At 38.4% G+C, this 17,463-nt stretch overlaps 1 protein-coding gene and 1 pseudogene across 1 annotated transcript; one reads left to right on the top strand and one right to left on the bottom strand.

Annotated features, from left to right (window-relative positions):
- The first annotated feature begins 11,445 nt into the window (after positions 1-11,445).
- Positions 11,446-13,546, top strand: LOC145493131 (uncharacterized; annotated as a pseudogene).
- Positions 13,547-14,883: 1,337 nt separating this feature from the next.
- Positions 14,884-16,915, bottom strand: LOC145493692 (G2/M phase-specific E3 ubiquitin-protein ligase-like). Its single transcript, XM_081473158.1, has 3 exons — positions 16,625-16,915; positions 15,806-16,199; positions 14,884-14,999 (listed from the first exon to the last, which is right to left on the bottom strand). Exons 1-3 carry the CDS (start codon positions 16,913-16,915, stop codon positions 14,884-14,886), a joined length of 801 nt encoding a protein of 266 aa, XP_081329284.1.
- Between the last annotated feature and the right edge of the window lie 548 nt (positions 16,916-17,463).

Consider the following 17,463-nt stretch of genomic DNA (forward strand, 5'->3'; position numbering starts at 1 on the left):
TTTTAATTTAATTCAGCCTGGAAGAGGTGGTACACCCAGGTATAGTAAAGTTAACAAACAATGGCTTGGTAAAAAAGGCGATATAATCAGACTCATATCTGTGCCTTGAAGATTACAAAGAGTTGCGTTTTATCCTGTATCTTCCCAGAAAGCAACGATTATGAATCCGGACAACTCTTGAATTTATAATTATATCCAAGTGGAGAATGGATTCTTCTGGCTCATATTACACTTCAGATATTGTTTTAAACAACAAAACGTCTTTACCCTAAAATGGAAGGTGTCTTCAGAGTAAAACTGGTTACCATTGAATTCAACTTTGATAAAACTTTGCTTGGGTCTAGCACGAGTTAATTAAGCTTCCCATGCCGTGATTGATCTTCCATGTCATTTGTTCAAATCATTCAAGCGAATTTGACATACTTGTCAATCAACATTACCACGCCGCACGATTCAGGAGCGTCGTTCGTTAGCTCTCCTGGCAAAACCCAAGACACTGTGAATGTTTATACCTTATCTTATTTGTCGCCTGATATATCGCCCGAAGAATTATGTAATTAAATGTGAGATTTTGAATGCACGTTAGCGATACATGCGCTCTATTTTATTACACAGGATCTTTCTTGCGTAGCCTAGGAGGTAAGCGTTCCCGCACATAATACGAACTGTCTCTGTGTCTAGGGGCTGGACGAGGTAACGTCGTCCCCTGTCTTGTTACAAAGAACCAGACGCTTTGTCAAAATCGTATTGCACGTGCAAAATTAGACAGACAAAGACATGGGTCTCCACAAGCGACGCTTTGTGTAGATTGGCGTGTTAATTCAACTCATTGTTCTTTTCCTGATGTATCCTTGGGCAAGGATAGCTTACTTCATGTGCAAAATTGAACGCGCACAAGCGATGTATGCGCTATTTTCCCAAACGTAACACGTACTTGCCTCAAATGACTGAACAAGCTACCAACGAGCAAAATGATGTTGATGAAAGATTCCCATTCACCTTCACCAACATAGGCGAAAACAAAGTAGCTAGTACATTTGTCTAGCTCAACTGACAGTTTTCAGCGTCATTTTCACAATAGTAAAATCTAAACCACTGAATAAAAGAAATCAGGAATCCAAGCAAATGTAAAGAGTGCAGTATTGAAACGCCATCTTTGTGTCCTACGAAAGGAAACAAATATTGTGGCCGGAAATCAACGAGAACAACTGGAATAAACTCTTGTTCTAATAAGTTAACTGTTTAAACTACTAAAAGTCGCAAGATAATTAGTTTTTTTAACATTCACGCATGGCTGCCTTCTTGCAGCTATCGTGATGTTGTTAGTGGTGCACTGAACTCCATACAAAAATTTAGAAAAAAAAACTTCTCTTTAAAAGCGAAGGATGCTATTGAGTTAGCCGCAAAACTTTAAGAAAATATATTTTTGAGGGCGTCTTATAGGCGAAGAAGTTAGAAATTCAGTGGGCCATACGATATTTTATAAATTTTAGAATTTTCTTTAACATAAAGGGACTAGGAGCAAGCACATCATTGCTCGCTCCGCTTCTCAGCTACTTTTACCCTCTTTAAATAAAGTCTTTACTAACTTACTTACTGCTGGGTTGGCACTCTCTGTATTTTGTCAGGTTAATAAAGCTATCGACTTTACTTTCGGTCTTGGCCCTTCTTCAGTGTGTTGAAGACACATTGAAGATGGTCCAAGACCTGACACGCACTATTTCACACTTTGAGAATTACAGTCTACTGTAAACACTATGTTAGTTGCCGGTAAGTATCACAAAATTTCTTGGGCTCAGTTTTACTGGTTTTTTGCTATTCCGAGAATTTTCCATTTTCAAAATATCTGAGTGGAGAGAGAAGCTGTGATTTCTCAGGAACGTAACAGAGGAGCTCTTTCTAGCTCTTAAATATGGACTGCTCGATAAGGGGGCTATGAAGGTCAACGTAGTGACCATATGCCCGTCAAGTAGCTGGGAAGAATTTCTAACATAACTTCTCAGGTGTTTGAGGAATTCATTCCGTGGCAATTATGTAACAACTTCTGACTGCCGCGTGTATAGCACATTTGAGCTTAACCGAAATAGACTTGGCGAATTGATAGTATGCCCAGCTCAAAAGATTCGTCTATCATCGCTACGTATTAAAGTAATTCTAGAAATGAACTGACGTTTCTCAATAAACATAGAGTGCTCTCAGGACTTTTGAATGGGTCTTTTTCTCCAAATTGTCATAGTCTCTATTTGAGAGTCCAGCCATGAATTTCTTGAGTGTCGAGAACATGGTGATTTTGTATTAGACCGAAATGATTCGTGGAATTGCTTAGCATTTCCAAGCAAACATAGAACACTCTCCAAAAGTTTGAAAATCTGTGAAAATTTCACACTTCAGGGCATTTATTCAAAAAATGTTTTAAAAACAACTATCAACTCTAGGTAGATAAGAAAATTAATAGTGTCAGGCACAAATTTTGAAAAAATAATTAAAAGACATGTTAACAACAATTTCAAAGATATTTACCTTCACTTGTCGTCCAAACTGTTCTTCGTTCCTCAACGGCAGATAAGATATCTCAGTATCCGTAGCAGCTCGTTGTGAAAAGCTCGAAAACCACCTTAAGACACTTATAGCATATCGATAAAATTAAATTGAACTTTGATCAACATTAATTGGTATGGTAATAGCGGCCTTACGTAATGTGCTATTCTGTCAGCTGTTATTTCTAGTCGCTCAGCCATGTTGTATGCAGTACAATAGTTATTCTTTTCATGTCATTAGTTTAAGAGCCTAAAGGACAATGTGGTTTCCCTTTTATGTAACTGAACGATTACAAATTAAACAGCTATTTTGTTTTCGGCTTTGTTGGTCCATTTTATAATAGTTCTGCATTGTTGTGGCATCAAAGGGGGTTTTCTGGGGGAAAAACTAGCAAACGAATTCTTCCGTGCTGCTAGCTTGAAAACAGTATTCTGCCATACTGACATAACGTCTCGCAAGGTCAGACTCTTATTTGGTCTATTGAGAAGGGCAGAATATGTGGTGTGCGGGAAAACTCATTATATGGCTTTAATTGGGTTTTGGTTTTCACTTTTTTGATATGACTTCATCAGCGTTTCCGGATATTTTTATCGTGGATAAATACATGAGCGTATTTAGGTGCCGAGAGTAACGATACAGATCTGCTCACACCCAGCGCGAGCTCGCGAGGATAGCCAAGTGCTTCTTGAATTGAATGTTCTTGTTTTATCGGATCTCAGGACAATTATTAAGGTGTGTTCATTTGCTGAAAGATAAAAAATGAGAGTTAAACTAAAACATTGAAAATCTCTGCTGTCTTTTAGCCCTGCCCACGTTGCACCTGAGCGCGATCAACAAGCTTAGCCCTTAGGCACAACTTCCAAAGCAATTTGTTCGTTCATGAACTGAATTCTCCCAGGTATTTGTAACTGAGTGCCCGAAGGTCCAGTGGCCTTTTACCAAATTGATCGAGCAAACAGACCAGCTGGTTTGATTCAAGATCAACCTCGTGCTTTTTTCACTAACTTTTTGATGATAAAAATTACAATAAAGATCACAGTCTGTCGGCGCAAAATAGAAAACAACAAAAAATAAAAAAAACAACAAGGATAAGGGAATGGGAAGAAAACAAACAACTCCACCTCGACCTAGTCCCCCTCGCCAGGTGGGCTCTTATCCAGGTGGGGATCGTCCAACGTCAATTCAAAACAGTAAAGAATGATTCTAAAGTCAGTACTTTTTTAACGAGTTACACCACACAAACACAATGAATATCGGAGATCACAAACATCAAAATTCAAAATGATTTTTTAACGGTTAATATACTAGGCGACATTTTGTCCAAGAATCATCAACTAATTGATGAACTATTACGTTCCAAAATCTTTTTCCACACTCTAAGCAAGATGACAAGCATCTCCTTTCCTTCGGTCCTCGTGGCTGTGGGTACAAGAAGGAGTATTCTGGCGAGTCTCCCATGACGCATGCAAACGTAACTAAATCGATATTCAGTGGTGTCGACTACGCCCCTCTCACTTCCCCTATGCGCTACACCTGATACAAAGAACGACCAAACGGGAAGTGTTAAACACTCAAGTAATTTTTGGAGGCTAACCGAGGCCTTTTAACCCAGAAGGAAACGTAATATATAGATTTAGCCAAGCCTAAAAGCGGAGTTCTTGACTGCAATAACTGATGATAAAGGAAAAAGAGAGCATCCTTCGTTTGGTCTCCTGGCTAAACACAAGTCTGTGACTGTTTACATTTTATGTTATCTTATTTGCCGCCCGATAAAACGCCAAAACAAGGATATAGTTGAATGTGCGACTTTGAGGGCACGGTACCGATGCAACGCTATTTTCCTACACAGGATCTTGTGTAGCCTGCGCGGCAAGCGTTCCCGCACGTAATACGAGCTTTCTTTGTATTTAGGGGCTGTACGAGGCTACGTCGTCCTCTGTCTGAGCATCAGGGGTCTAGTCACGAAGAAACACGCGCTTTGTCAAAATCGTATCGCACGTGGAAAAATAGACATGCGTGATTCAGACGTTTGTCTCCACAAACGACAATGGCATGTCGGTTCATCCATCAACTTATTGATTTTGATTAAAAACTCACTTTCACCCTTTTTAAAGTAGCCGACAACTAACTAATGTATTTGTAAAGCTCAACTGACAGTTCTTACTGTCATTTTCACAACTGTAAAATCAAAACCACTGAATTAAAGAGGTCAGGAATTTGAAATATTATAGATGATTAAAAGTCTCAGGTTGAGTTCTAGGTCTGTGTGATATTCCGTATTCAAGTTATCCAAGCAAATTCATAGAGGTCAGTATGGAAACGCCATCTTTGTGTCCTGCGGAAGGACGCTAATGTTCGGGCTGAAAATCAACTACAACAATCGTTATAAACTCTTCTTCTAATTATAACAAGTTAACTGTTCGGACGTCTTTCACTAGGCACTAGTAAAAGTTTTTTAACATAAATGGCACCCTTCTTGCAACTATTGTGATGCCGTCAGTGGTGTAAGAACTGCATAAAAAATAAAAATAAAAATTCAGACATGTGTCTCCACAAGCGACGCTCTGGATAGATTGGCTTGTCAATTCAACTCATTAAAAAAACATGATTTTGATTAAAAATTCACTTTCACCTTCTCTAATGTAGCCGACAACTAATTCAATAGTGTATTTGTAACGCTCAACTGACGGTTTTCACTGTCATTTTCACAACTGTAAAATCCAAACCACTGAATAAAAGAAGTCAGGAAATTTGAAATACCATAGATGATTAAAAGTTGATCTTCTAGGTTGAGTTCCAGGTCTTTCCGTTTTCAAGTTATTCAAGCAAATTCACTGAGGTCAGTATGGAAACGCTATCTTTTTGTCCTGCGGAAGGACGCTAATGTTCGGGCCGAAAATCAACGACAACAACTGCTATGAACTCTTGTTCTAATTATATCAAGTTAACTTTTCGGACGTCTTTTACTTTTACTGGTAAAAGTTGCTGGAAAATTAGTTTAACATACATGGCACCCTTCTTGCAACTATTGTGATGTCGTCAGTGATGCAAGAGCTCCATAAAAAAAATAACTAATAAAAAAAAAAATAATAATAATAATAAAAATATACGTATATCTCTTTCACGCCTGTTGTACACGCACTATTTCACACTTTGAGAATTACAGTCCACCGTAACCGACCGCTATTTTCGTTGTGAGTCTCACGTATTACATGATATTTTTTTTTTCCTCAGTTGTACTGGTTTTTTGTTATGCCAAGAATCTTCTATTTTGAAAGTTTCTGAGTTGAGAAAGAAGCTGTACTGTGATCTCTCAGGAACATAACAAGGTAGCGCTTGTTATAGTTCAGTGACCACATGCCCATATGCCCGCAGTGACGATATGCCCTTATCCTATTCTATGTTTGTTCAGATACGTCTGACCATAAAGCGTCGAAAACATGCATTTTGTAGCATGCTAAAACTTGGAAAATTCGTAAACTGGAAAACCAAAAGAGTTCTTTGAATCGTTGGCAATTTCTTACAGAACTTTTCAGGGGTTTAAGGAATTTGTTCCGTCGCAATTATTTAACAATTGAGCACACTTGAGCTTAACCGAAATAGACATCAGTGGCGAACTGATATCATGCCCAAGCTCGAAAGATTTGTCTATACTACATATCAAAGTAATTCTAGGAATCGATTGACATTTCTTAACAGCCACAGAGTACTCTCAGGGCGTTTGGATGAGTCTTTTTCTTGAAATTGTCTTAGTATCTATCAGAGAGTTCAGCTATAAATTTCCTAAGTGTCGAGAACATGGAGATTTTATAGTACACCGAAATGATTTGTGGAATTGCTTAGCATTTCGAAGCAAACATAGAACACTCTCCGAAGGTTTGAATAACGCTTTCTATCGAAAATCTGTGAAAATTTCAGACTGCAGGGCATTTAGTCAACGACGTATTATAAATAATAATTAATTCTAGTCAGATAAAAAGAAATCAACAGTATCAGGCTCTAATTATGAAAAAATAAATAAAAGACATGTTAGAGCGGTTTTCAATTAAGTTTCGTAAAACCAAACCAATTACTTATCAATTAGACTACTCAGCTAATCTCAAACCGCAGTAAAACCAAAACCAAAACCAAAACCAAAACCAAAACCAAAGTAGTTGTCTAATTAATTTCGACACTCAAATGAAAACCGCTCTAATAACGATTTCAAAATGTCAAGAACAAGTTATTCACCTTCACTTGTCGTGCAGACTTTTCTTTGTCCCTCAACGGCAAAGAAGGTGACTCAGTATCCGCAGAAGCTCGTTGTTAAGAGCTCGAAAACCAATTAAGCCACTTATTGCATATCGATTAAGTTAAATTGGACTTCAATCAACATTAATTGGATATGGTAATAGCGGCCGTACTTAATACTGTGCTATTCTATGAGCTGCTGTTTGTGATCGCTCAGCCATGTTGTATGCACTACAATAGTAAGTTTTTCTTTACAGGTCATTTTAACAGCCTAAAGGACAATGCCGTTTCCCTTTTGTATAACAGAACGGTTACATATTACACAGCTATTTTTCGCCTTTGTTGGTCCATTGTTTAATAGTTCTACATTGTCGCGGCATTATAGGGTTTTTCCTGGGGGAGAAAACTAGTAAACGAATTTTGCGAATTCTTCCGTGTTGCTACTAAGCTTGAAAACAGTAGTCTGCCATACTGACATAACCTCTCACAAGGTCAGACTCTTATTTTGTTCTGTTGAGAAGGGTAGACAATGTGGTGTGCGGGAAAACTTATTATATGGCTATAATTGGGTATTGGTTTTCAATTTTGTGACATGACTTCATCAGCGTTGCCGGATATTTTTATCGTGGATTTTTTATCCCATCTGAGGGAGATCAGCAAGCTTAGCCCTTAGATACAACTTACAAAGCAATTTGTTCGTTCATGAACTGAATTCTCCCAGGTATTTGTAACTGAGTACCCAAAGGTCCAGTGGCATTTTATTAAATTGATCGTGCAAACAGACCAGCTGGTTTGATTCAAGATCAACCTCGTGGTCTTTTCACGGACTTTTTAATCATAAAATTTCAACCAATTGTTCTATTGAGAGGGGTAGACAATGTGGTGTGTAGGAAAACTCATTATATGGCTTTGAATGGGTTTTGGTTTTCAATTCATAGACACGACTGCGTCACCGTTGCCGAATATTTTTGTCGTGGATAAATAAATGAAAGTGTGTAGGCGGTGAGAATAACGATACAGATCTGCTCACACCCAGCGCGAGCTCGCGAGGATAGCCAAGTGCTTCTTGAATTGAATGTTCTTGTTTTATCGGATCTCAGGACAATTATTGAGGTGTGTTCATTTGCTGAAAGATTAAAAATTAATGAGAGTTATACTAAAACATTGAAAAACGTTTGCTGTCTTTTAGCCCTGCCCACGTTGCACCTGAGCGAGATCAGCAAGCTTAGCCCTTAGGCACAACTTCTAAAGCAATTTGTTCGTTCATGAACTGAATTCTCCCAGGTATTTGTAACTGAGTGTCCGAAGGTCCAGTGGCCTTTTACCAAATTGATCGAGCAAACAGACCAGCTGGTTTGATTCAAGATCAACCTCGTGGTCTTTTCACTAACTTTTTAATCATAACAATTTTAATAAAGATCACAGCCTGTCGGCGCAAAATAGAAAACAAACAAACAAGGATAAGGGAATGGGAAGAAAACAAACAACTCCACCTCGACCTAGTCCCCCTCGCCAGGTGGGCTCTTATCCAGGTGCGGATCGTCCAACGTCGATCCAAAACAGTGAAGAATGAGTCTAAAGCCAGTACTTTTTTAACGAGTTACACCCCACAAACACAATGAATATCGGAGATCACAAACATCAAAATTCAAAATGATTTTTTAACGGTTAATATACTCGGCGACATTTTATCCAAGAAACATCAACTAATTGATGAACTATTACGTTCCAAAATCTTTTTTTCACACCCTAAGCAAGACGAGGAGCATCTCCGTTCCTTCGGTCCTCTTGGCTCTGGGAACAAGAAGGAGTATTCTGGCGAGTCTCTCATGAAGCATGCGAACGTAACTAAATCGATATTCAGTGCTATCGAATACGCCCCTTCCACTTCCCCTCTGCACTACAGCTGGTACAATTAACGACCTTATTAAATCCGTTTTGAAATCACTGGTTGTCCTTGCAATCTGATTGGCCCTCAGTGGTGCGATTTAATCACGAATCGCACCATTTTTTGCTCCAAATCGCATCTTTTTCTCAGCCAATGAGAATGGGACAGTAAAACAAAACAACCAATCAGATTTCAAGGTTAGTTTAAAGTAATCAATAAAATTTCATCAAAAGAAAGGGCAAAAAGCTATTGTGTGCTGAATTTTGCAACTACCATATTTGCCAAAACTTTCTTATTGTTGTTTTTTTCCAAAAAAATTGACGAATTTAATTAATTACAGTTTCTGAATGACGATTAAAAGCTCCTTCAGGTTAAAGACCCTCTTTCATGGAAGTTTCCAACTTTCCGTGGCCATTTCGACGAATATTTTGGCGATTTTTTCTTCAACATCTGCTCAAGATCCGTATAATGCCGAGTCCAGTAAAACATAAAAAAAAAAAAAAAAAAAAAACGAAAACCACACAACAACAAATTCAGAGTCACCTCAAAAAGGTAGATGTTTCCAGGTTTCCGGTAGTTTCAAACGAAGCAACACAAGAGTTCAACTCTGTCGCTGTAAATAAACATAGTCAAAACTACAAAACAGTGAATGAACGAACGTCTTACGAAGCTGGTGCCAGTCCCGCCATCTTGAAAATATCTTGAAACAAATTGCACCGTAAGAACTTGACAAGGTCTTGAGTATTGAGCTAGTTCTACGCCTTGTTCACAAAAAGAAACGGAGATGATAACGAGCTGAAATCCCTAGAGGGCCATTGAACGGGTATTTAAAAGAGAAAAACTATCCAGTGGACATCGTGCACTCGAAGGAGTTTCACAACTCAAAAGAAATCCATCGCAGAATTACACCGTTTACACGTTTCAATCAAGAAAACAAGAAGACTTTAGTGACACCTGATCGGTTAACTCAAGTCACACGCGAAAACCGATCAAATTCAAAGTAAATTTTTGAAAAAGTGAGGCGTTCTTAACTGATCCAACTAACATAGCTAGGAAGAAGGTGCCATAGAAAAGGTAACTACAGAAAAAAACTTTGCGGCCCGACCTTTACTAAAACTTTATAACTCCGTGAACTTACCTAATTTTCGGCAATCTCCAAGTTTGGCCGCCATTTTGAGGGACTTGTCGACATGAAGTGTAGCAGATATAAATCGAGCAGGTAGATCTAAAACCGTCTGAAATACATACGAAAGCATTCAAATGAACTTTACTTTCAATTCAAGCGGCAAAATTAGAAATTGTTCGTAAAACTTACCATTCCTACATCCCCATGTGACCATTTCTTCCAACGATTTAAACACTACAACTAGTGTTCGAATTCCCCTCGTCGATTCCACCGTAAAAAATACCCTGTGCCACCTAAGCTTTGACTCGAATGTGAAGTACGAATCAAATAACATAACTGCTTCATCTTCGAGGCAATATCACGGTGGTATTTTGATTTTCTGATCGACAAGGCGGTAATCAGGAAGTGATCGCCATGTTTACCTCATAAACGTGTCCGCCGACCAGCCGCTGAGTGAATACATTACGACGCGGGGTGGAGTGGGTGGCGGGGTTATCGTCATAAGATATTCGAATACATGCTAAAAAAGCTTTAGGACTCTCAGTCTAAACAGTGAAGGCATGCTTCGTCGTAGAGACAACTTTTATTTTATTCTCATAATCTTTTTTCCTTTAAATTAGAGCTGGGTTAATTAATAGAGTTATTCAAATATTTTTAACCTGGGTACCCATATGACTTTTGTGCTTGTCATCAGTGGTATAACATAAGGTGTCTTTTCTTCCAGAGCCTTTTATTTATACCCCATTGCACGGAATGAACACTATACTTAGAACTTTTGTTCTAAATCATTTTTTGCAGTTCCCAAGAATGCATGCATAATCATTGCTTTATACAAAGCTGACTCTAAAATATGATTTTCCATAACAGTGACCAATGTCATTTACCTATGGTGTTAATAAAACTAGTATTGTACAATCTTTAACGTTGTCCATTTTTAAGCCCGACATACAATTGTCAAGTGAACTATGTTAATTTCAGCTCATTCCTTGATTCGATCTGACCTTTTATCACTAAACCCTATTCTTTTCATTTGCAATTTTCCTGTACATTTTTTTCATACGATAACGACAAAGACTTTTACGAGTAAATATACAAATAAATGCTGGTATTTTGATTTTCTGATCGAGAAGGACGGTAATCAGGAAGTGATCGCCATGTTTACCTCATAAACGTGACCGCTGACCAGCCGCTGAGTGAAAAGAATACGGCGCAGGGTGGGGTATGGTTGTCGGATTGTTGCAATATTTAATAACATATAATTTATATTCAGTCATTCATATTTTTATTCAGTAATCGTCATTTTATATTCAATGTGTCGTATTTTTGTTCACTAAACTCATTTTTAATTCAGTGATTCATATTTTTGTTCAGCAATCGTCATTTTATATTCAATGTGTCATATTTTTGTTCAGTAAAACTCATTTTTAATTCAGTCATTCATATTTTTGTTCAGTAAAACTCATTTTATGTTCAATGATTTTTATGTTATTCAGTAAATGATAATATATTCAACAATGCTTTTGTTCAATAAAATTCCCAATTTTTGTGCACGCCGTCAAAATTTTATTCAACTCGCCCGATTTTTATTCAATAATATCCCCCGTCCTATTGGTCAGCGAATCCACAAAAGTTACATTAAAAAAAAAAAAAAAACATGGCGGCGATTGTGGGGGTTACGTGGGAGGTCGTACTTTCCTCCATTGATAACCTGTTGATGGAGACGGAAATCCAAGATAATAACTCTGATTTAGGGTTCCACGAAGCGGCACTAGTCCTCAACAGACTAGAAATGGCGGTATCTGTCCTGCGTGCAATAGTTGATATGGAACTGGATTTAGACAGGAACGTTGGTCAAGTGTTAGGTCAGCTGTGTGGTTTGGTTACAGATATATACCAATACTGGGGAGCAAAAGTAAGCCAAATGAGACGAAGGACTGTAAGTTTGCCAGATTTTGGATTGCTGCAAACCCGGGAAGACCACGTTTTGACATCGAGAAGGAACTACTAGAGGACCTCCGGAACGCTTCCTACACATGGACAGATATTGCGAAGATGTTACGAATTTCGCGCTGGACCTTGTATAGAAGGGTAAGAGAGTACAATCTGGAGCACTTAAGTCGATATTCGGATATTTCAGATGATGAACTAGATGCCCTAATTAGAGGATATATTTCTCGGCATGGAAACACAACAGGAGAATCCTATTTGATTGGTTTTATCAGGTCTCGTGGGCTGAGGGTTCAAAGAGATAGGATTAGGATGTCACTCACTCGTGTTGATCCAGAAAACACTGCATTAAGGTGGGAATGCGTGATAACGCGAAGGGTATATAGCGTTCCTGGGCCAAATTCTCTGTGGCACATTGACGGCCATCATTCCCTAATTCGATGGAAGTTCGTTATTCATGGCTGCATCGACGGTTTTTCGAGACGAATTTTATACCTACTATGTGCTGACAACAACCGTTCAGAAACAGTAGGTGATCTGTTTCAAAATGCAGCAGAAGAATTTGGATGGCCTTCACGTGTTCGAGGAGATCATGGGGGTGAGAACTCTATTGTTGCTTCATTGATGGTACAAGTAAGGGGTGACGGCCGTGGTAGTTTTATTGCCGGCTCCTCTACTAGGAACCAGAGGATAGAGAGACTCTGGCGTGAGGTGTTTAGGTGTGTTGTTTTCCTATTTTACTGTGTATTTTACGCATTGGAGGAAAGTGGAAGTCTTGATTTGGAGAACAATGAGCACATTTTTGTTTTGCATTACATATTTAAAGCACGCATCAATTATGCATTAAAGGAGTTTGCCGCCGCATTTAATAATCGTCCCATTCGCACAGAAAACAACTGGAGGTCCTAATAAGATATGGATCGATGGAATGATCAACCCAAGTAATGAAGGACAAACAGCTCTTCGTGATCCAGCTATTGGTGAAGCAGTTCCAGAGAACATTGATCTATATGGAGCGGACTGGGATGGGCCTCGTCCAGTGGAAAGAGTAAACATGGTTGAGGTAGACCCACCACGGTGCCCGATTCAACAAGACATGCTGAATTTGCTGCAAAAAACTGTAAATCCACTTGAGGAGTCAAATGTTTATGGGATTGACCTGTACATGCAAGCGGTTTCTTTGTTGTAAAACTGAATGTACACAGAATCCTGGAGGTAGTTTGTATGGGATCAGGAGTGACTTGCCAAAGTCGTATACTAGGCATGTACCTCTGTACCATTTTTATATCCTCCAAGGAAAATGGCATTCCATTCACAAACAAAACAGAAAGAGTATTGGTCTGGTCTGTGAAGAGTTTAGTGCTTTTGGGGTTAGGGTTTAGAACCACAATGTTAATACAGTCAGATTTCCCAACACTTGCAAATATTTTAAGTACTTTACTCTTACCGTAACACATGAATTATGTATGCTACCTCTTCCTCGGGAATTCTCCTGGCCATAATACAGAGTTCCCTTTGAAAATTTACTATACGTGTGGGTACTTTGGCCTTCCATATCAAGTGGCCATGGGTTGAGGTTCCTTTCAGGTTTAGGTCTTTTACTGAACTTGGCCAAGCTGCTTTGAATGCAGGTTTATACCAACCTAGGCTTAAAATTTATTTTTATCAGTTATTAGTTTTATCATCTTATAGTCTGTTTTGATCCATCATTTTTGTATCACATTACTGTGGGCTCTGAGTAAGTGCTCAGGTACAGTGAAACCTGGTTAATCCAGACTCTAACGGAAAATGACCGTGTCCATTAATCCATCCCTATTCCATTAATCCATTAGTTCCATCCCCCTTGGCCATTTTTTCAAGGAGGTCAGGCTTATTATTAGGACAAAGGAAACTGCTATATTCAGGTGTTCGAGTTCGTTCAGTTTACTGGGTGTTATTATGCACTGTATACTTGCAAAAAATATTTTACAATCATTTCAAAAAGGTTGTTTTGGGAATTGGGCACTGGGTACATGGAAGTCATTGTTCACTGTACTGTATTGTTTTATACAGTTTCAATGCCCTATTCCTGAAGTATACCATGAGATTAATCAAGCATGTATAATTATGTTATTACATCTTAACTTCACTTATATTAATTGTATATTAGTTGTTATGCATATTGCCTCCCACACAGGCACAGGTGCTTTTACGGCTTTATCATGAATTCGTCCCCCTCAAACATCTGTGTGAAAGGCTAGTGATGTATACCGTCTTCAATTAGAAAAATACCGTTATCAGGCTGTACTGTAGGAAAAGGAAGAAGGCTGAAAAATTAAAGCAATTGTTTAACATTTAAGAACAAACTTTTTATTTACTTTCCACATCTATCTCAAGTACAAAGACAGTGCATCATCGAGGTTTGCTCGCTTTACTTTTAGAGATTCCGGTTTCCCTTTATCAGTTGGGTATCTGGTAAACGACAAGTCTATGTTTTGGTTGTTGGCATAATTATTATAAGTCAAGATAAGTTATCAACATCAACATCAACATATTTTCTACTTGTAAGAAATTCTTAATCCTAACATCCCACCACCGACCAGTAGAAGCAATGATCTCTACTGTTAACCCTCTAAATCTAAAGATCTCAGGGCTCTCATGAGGACTTTTCATACTCTGTTATCCATCTGTTATACATTTCCTTATACATTTGTTAAGTTTGTGTTTGACATTGGAAAGCACTGATATAAGGAGATTTATCATTTCCAATAACTCTGGGGATATGAAGATTAAGAAACGCATCAGTATAACTTGAACAATAACAAGGAAAACTTAATTGCAGCCTATTTTTGTGTTTTTGTTTCTAGTGCCCATAAGTCTTCTGCTTTAAAACTGAAGTTCAATTGCTGTAATTTCTGTCATGGAAGTAGAAAGAAATTACTGACTGACGGCTATGCCGTATAATCCTAAGTTTCATTGTAAGGCCAATTACAAAACTGTTCAGCTAATGCAACACAACTGTCAACTATACAAGTAAGTGCAAACATTGGCTCTAATTCAATGGCAGCTTACTTTTAATTTTGCTGTAATAACTGCCAAAAATATTTTCACAAAGGTATTTTATTAAACACACCCAAAGCCTCTGTACCCATAATCAACAGCAAAGATGACCTGTTCATAAAAGTTTAAGGAAAGAGTCAAACACCAGTGGGACTTGAAGCTTGAGCAGACAGGCAAAAAATGTAGAAGAACCATCAATCTTGTACACTAATTCTACCCTCTCTTCTAATCCTAATGGCGGGAGACTGTTTCATTCACTTACATGTAGAATGAACATGGACTTTGTAAATCTAGTCAAAATCCTTTTTGGTCATCTACAATCATTACCGACAGGACAACTGCTACCCATCAGTATAAATTGTAGTTCACACTGAAATTCAGGTTTAAATGGTTGTAACATACAACGTTGGACTCTGCATTAAGAATTTCCTCTGTTTTCTAACCCTAATAATAATAATAATAATAATAACAACAACAACAACAACAATAGCAATAACAATAACGATGATAATGATAATATTAATGATAATGACAATGATGATAATGATAATAATCCTGGCAAATCCTGGAAACTGAGTTGTGAGCGAGGGAGACAGGTACCCATCACGCTGAATTAACCGTGAAAGGAGAAGGGGGAGAGAGGGGGAAGCTTGCAGACATGCTCCAATGCAAAATAACGCTCACTGTAAATGGTATTGCTTGGATTCTGAGTAATTTCTGCAGCAATTTGTTTCCTCGCTTTATCAGCCATTTTCACATTTTCATTAAAAAACCCTGGGGCATACAGTGTGTAAACACAAAATACCCACAATGTGTGCATGAATTTCCATCATGTATTTCATCATTTATTGTGGCAAACAGGCTTGCTTCAGGACCAATATCCACAACCCTCCCAGGTGGCTATGTGCCTTCAACAAGGGAGATCTCTTGTCTGCTTTCCTCCAAAATTTGGTCATAACCCAATTTCTTGTTCAATACACTGCTTCAAAGAGGGTTGCAGCATCATTGTTGTTACTCCTTAATTTAGAAATACTTACCATCATACAAGGCACCAAGACTTTGTATAAAGAACTTTCGTGCTCTTTCTTTCTCTTCACTGTCTTCTTCACCTGTTGCATTTGCGAAGACTTTCTTGATTACGATATCTGGTGTTAAGTGTTCACCATCTGCCTTGACAAAGTAAACTTTCATCTCCTCAGGATATTTCTGAATCAGAGACAGAACTTCCAAGCAATCCACTCCCCTTCGTAGCTGATCCAAAGGAACCTTCCGTTTTGTGAGCACTTCATGAATGAGGAGATTCATTACAGCATATCCTTTGTTTGCCATAGTGATGTTTTTGACCCATCCAGCCACATTCAATATGTCACGGACATTTGGATTCTCCAGTAAGAAGTTCCTCAAGTCTTCATCACTTTTGATGTCATTTAGCTGTCAAACTGTAAAAACAAAAATTTTGCATGATGGCAAATGTTTCAAATAAAAGTAATACATTGCAAGTTATTTGTGTTACCATCAGAGAGGGGGATAAGAAAATAACCTTAAGAATGAGTTAAATTTAGAAATTCGGAATGGATTATGTTGAGTTGTTACTTGTGAACCAAGGACAACATGTGTTGCTCTTCTACATCCTTTATTACTTCATGATAGCTATACAAGTCAATACTGGCCTTCATAAAACTGAAGTATATGCAGAGGAACTTTCTTATAACACAGTTCAAATTTTAGCGAACCCCCTTTACCCTCTTTACTAAAGATCTGATGACTCTTACTTGAAGAAGAGAAATGCAATACAGCAAGTGGATAATCATACCTATTAGGGTAATTCTTCAGTTATAATTTGCATACATTGTTACCTTTGAAATGATTTCACGTATATCCCAATCGGGCACATCCAACACAGAAGACAATCGTGCTGCTTTATGAAGATCCCCTCTTACCAAATACTCATAAACAGCTGGGCTCATGCAAGAAAATGACACATCATGATGAACAATCATGTAGCTCATCATTTTTCCAGCCAATCCAAAAATGTCACATTGGATGGCTGATGTATTGTAGATGGGAACAAATCTGTCAGTTGACCCTTCAAACAAGGATGCTTCCCTCGAAAAAGTGACTTTTGCAAGTAGCAAGCAGTACTCCATCCTCAAACCTGTAAATGTAAATGTAATTTGTTTACCCGCGGAGCACCAAGGAGTTCACAGAACTCGTTCAGAAATGTCCGTGCATTCAAGGATGGAATTGAAATTTGAGAAATGTTGGTTTTTGAAGAGAGGGGAAAACTGGGGTACCCGGAGAAAAACCTCTCGGAGCAGAGAGGAGAACCAACAACAAACTCAACCCACATATGACGCCGGGTCCGTGAATTGAACCCGGGACACATTGGTGGGAGGCGAGCGCTCTCACCACTGCGCCATCCCTGCTCCTCCTGGATCTAATCCTGCCTCGCCAGCAAACCTTACACGCAAAGTTTCTCGGGTGTCAAATTTTGGGCTTTTAAAAGTAATGATCCTATTTTCCCACAGAGTTTCTCTGTCTACATTTATTCGATTAACTCCTTCTTCTGGTCCGTACTTCCGACGACGTGATGCCAGTTCAGCTTTAAAACAAATTGGAACTGAGAATTAAAAGAAAACACATACAGTAAGAAATTATAGAACTGCATGTAACTTTATGTTGCAAATGAAATAAT

This window comes from Orbicella franksi, chromosome 7 (assembly GCF_964199315.1).
Source record: "Orbicella franksi chromosome 7, jaOrbFran1.1, whole genome shotgun sequence".
Lineage (NCBI taxonomy): Eukaryota > Metazoa > Cnidaria > Anthozoa > Scleractinia > Merulinidae > Orbicella > Orbicella franksi.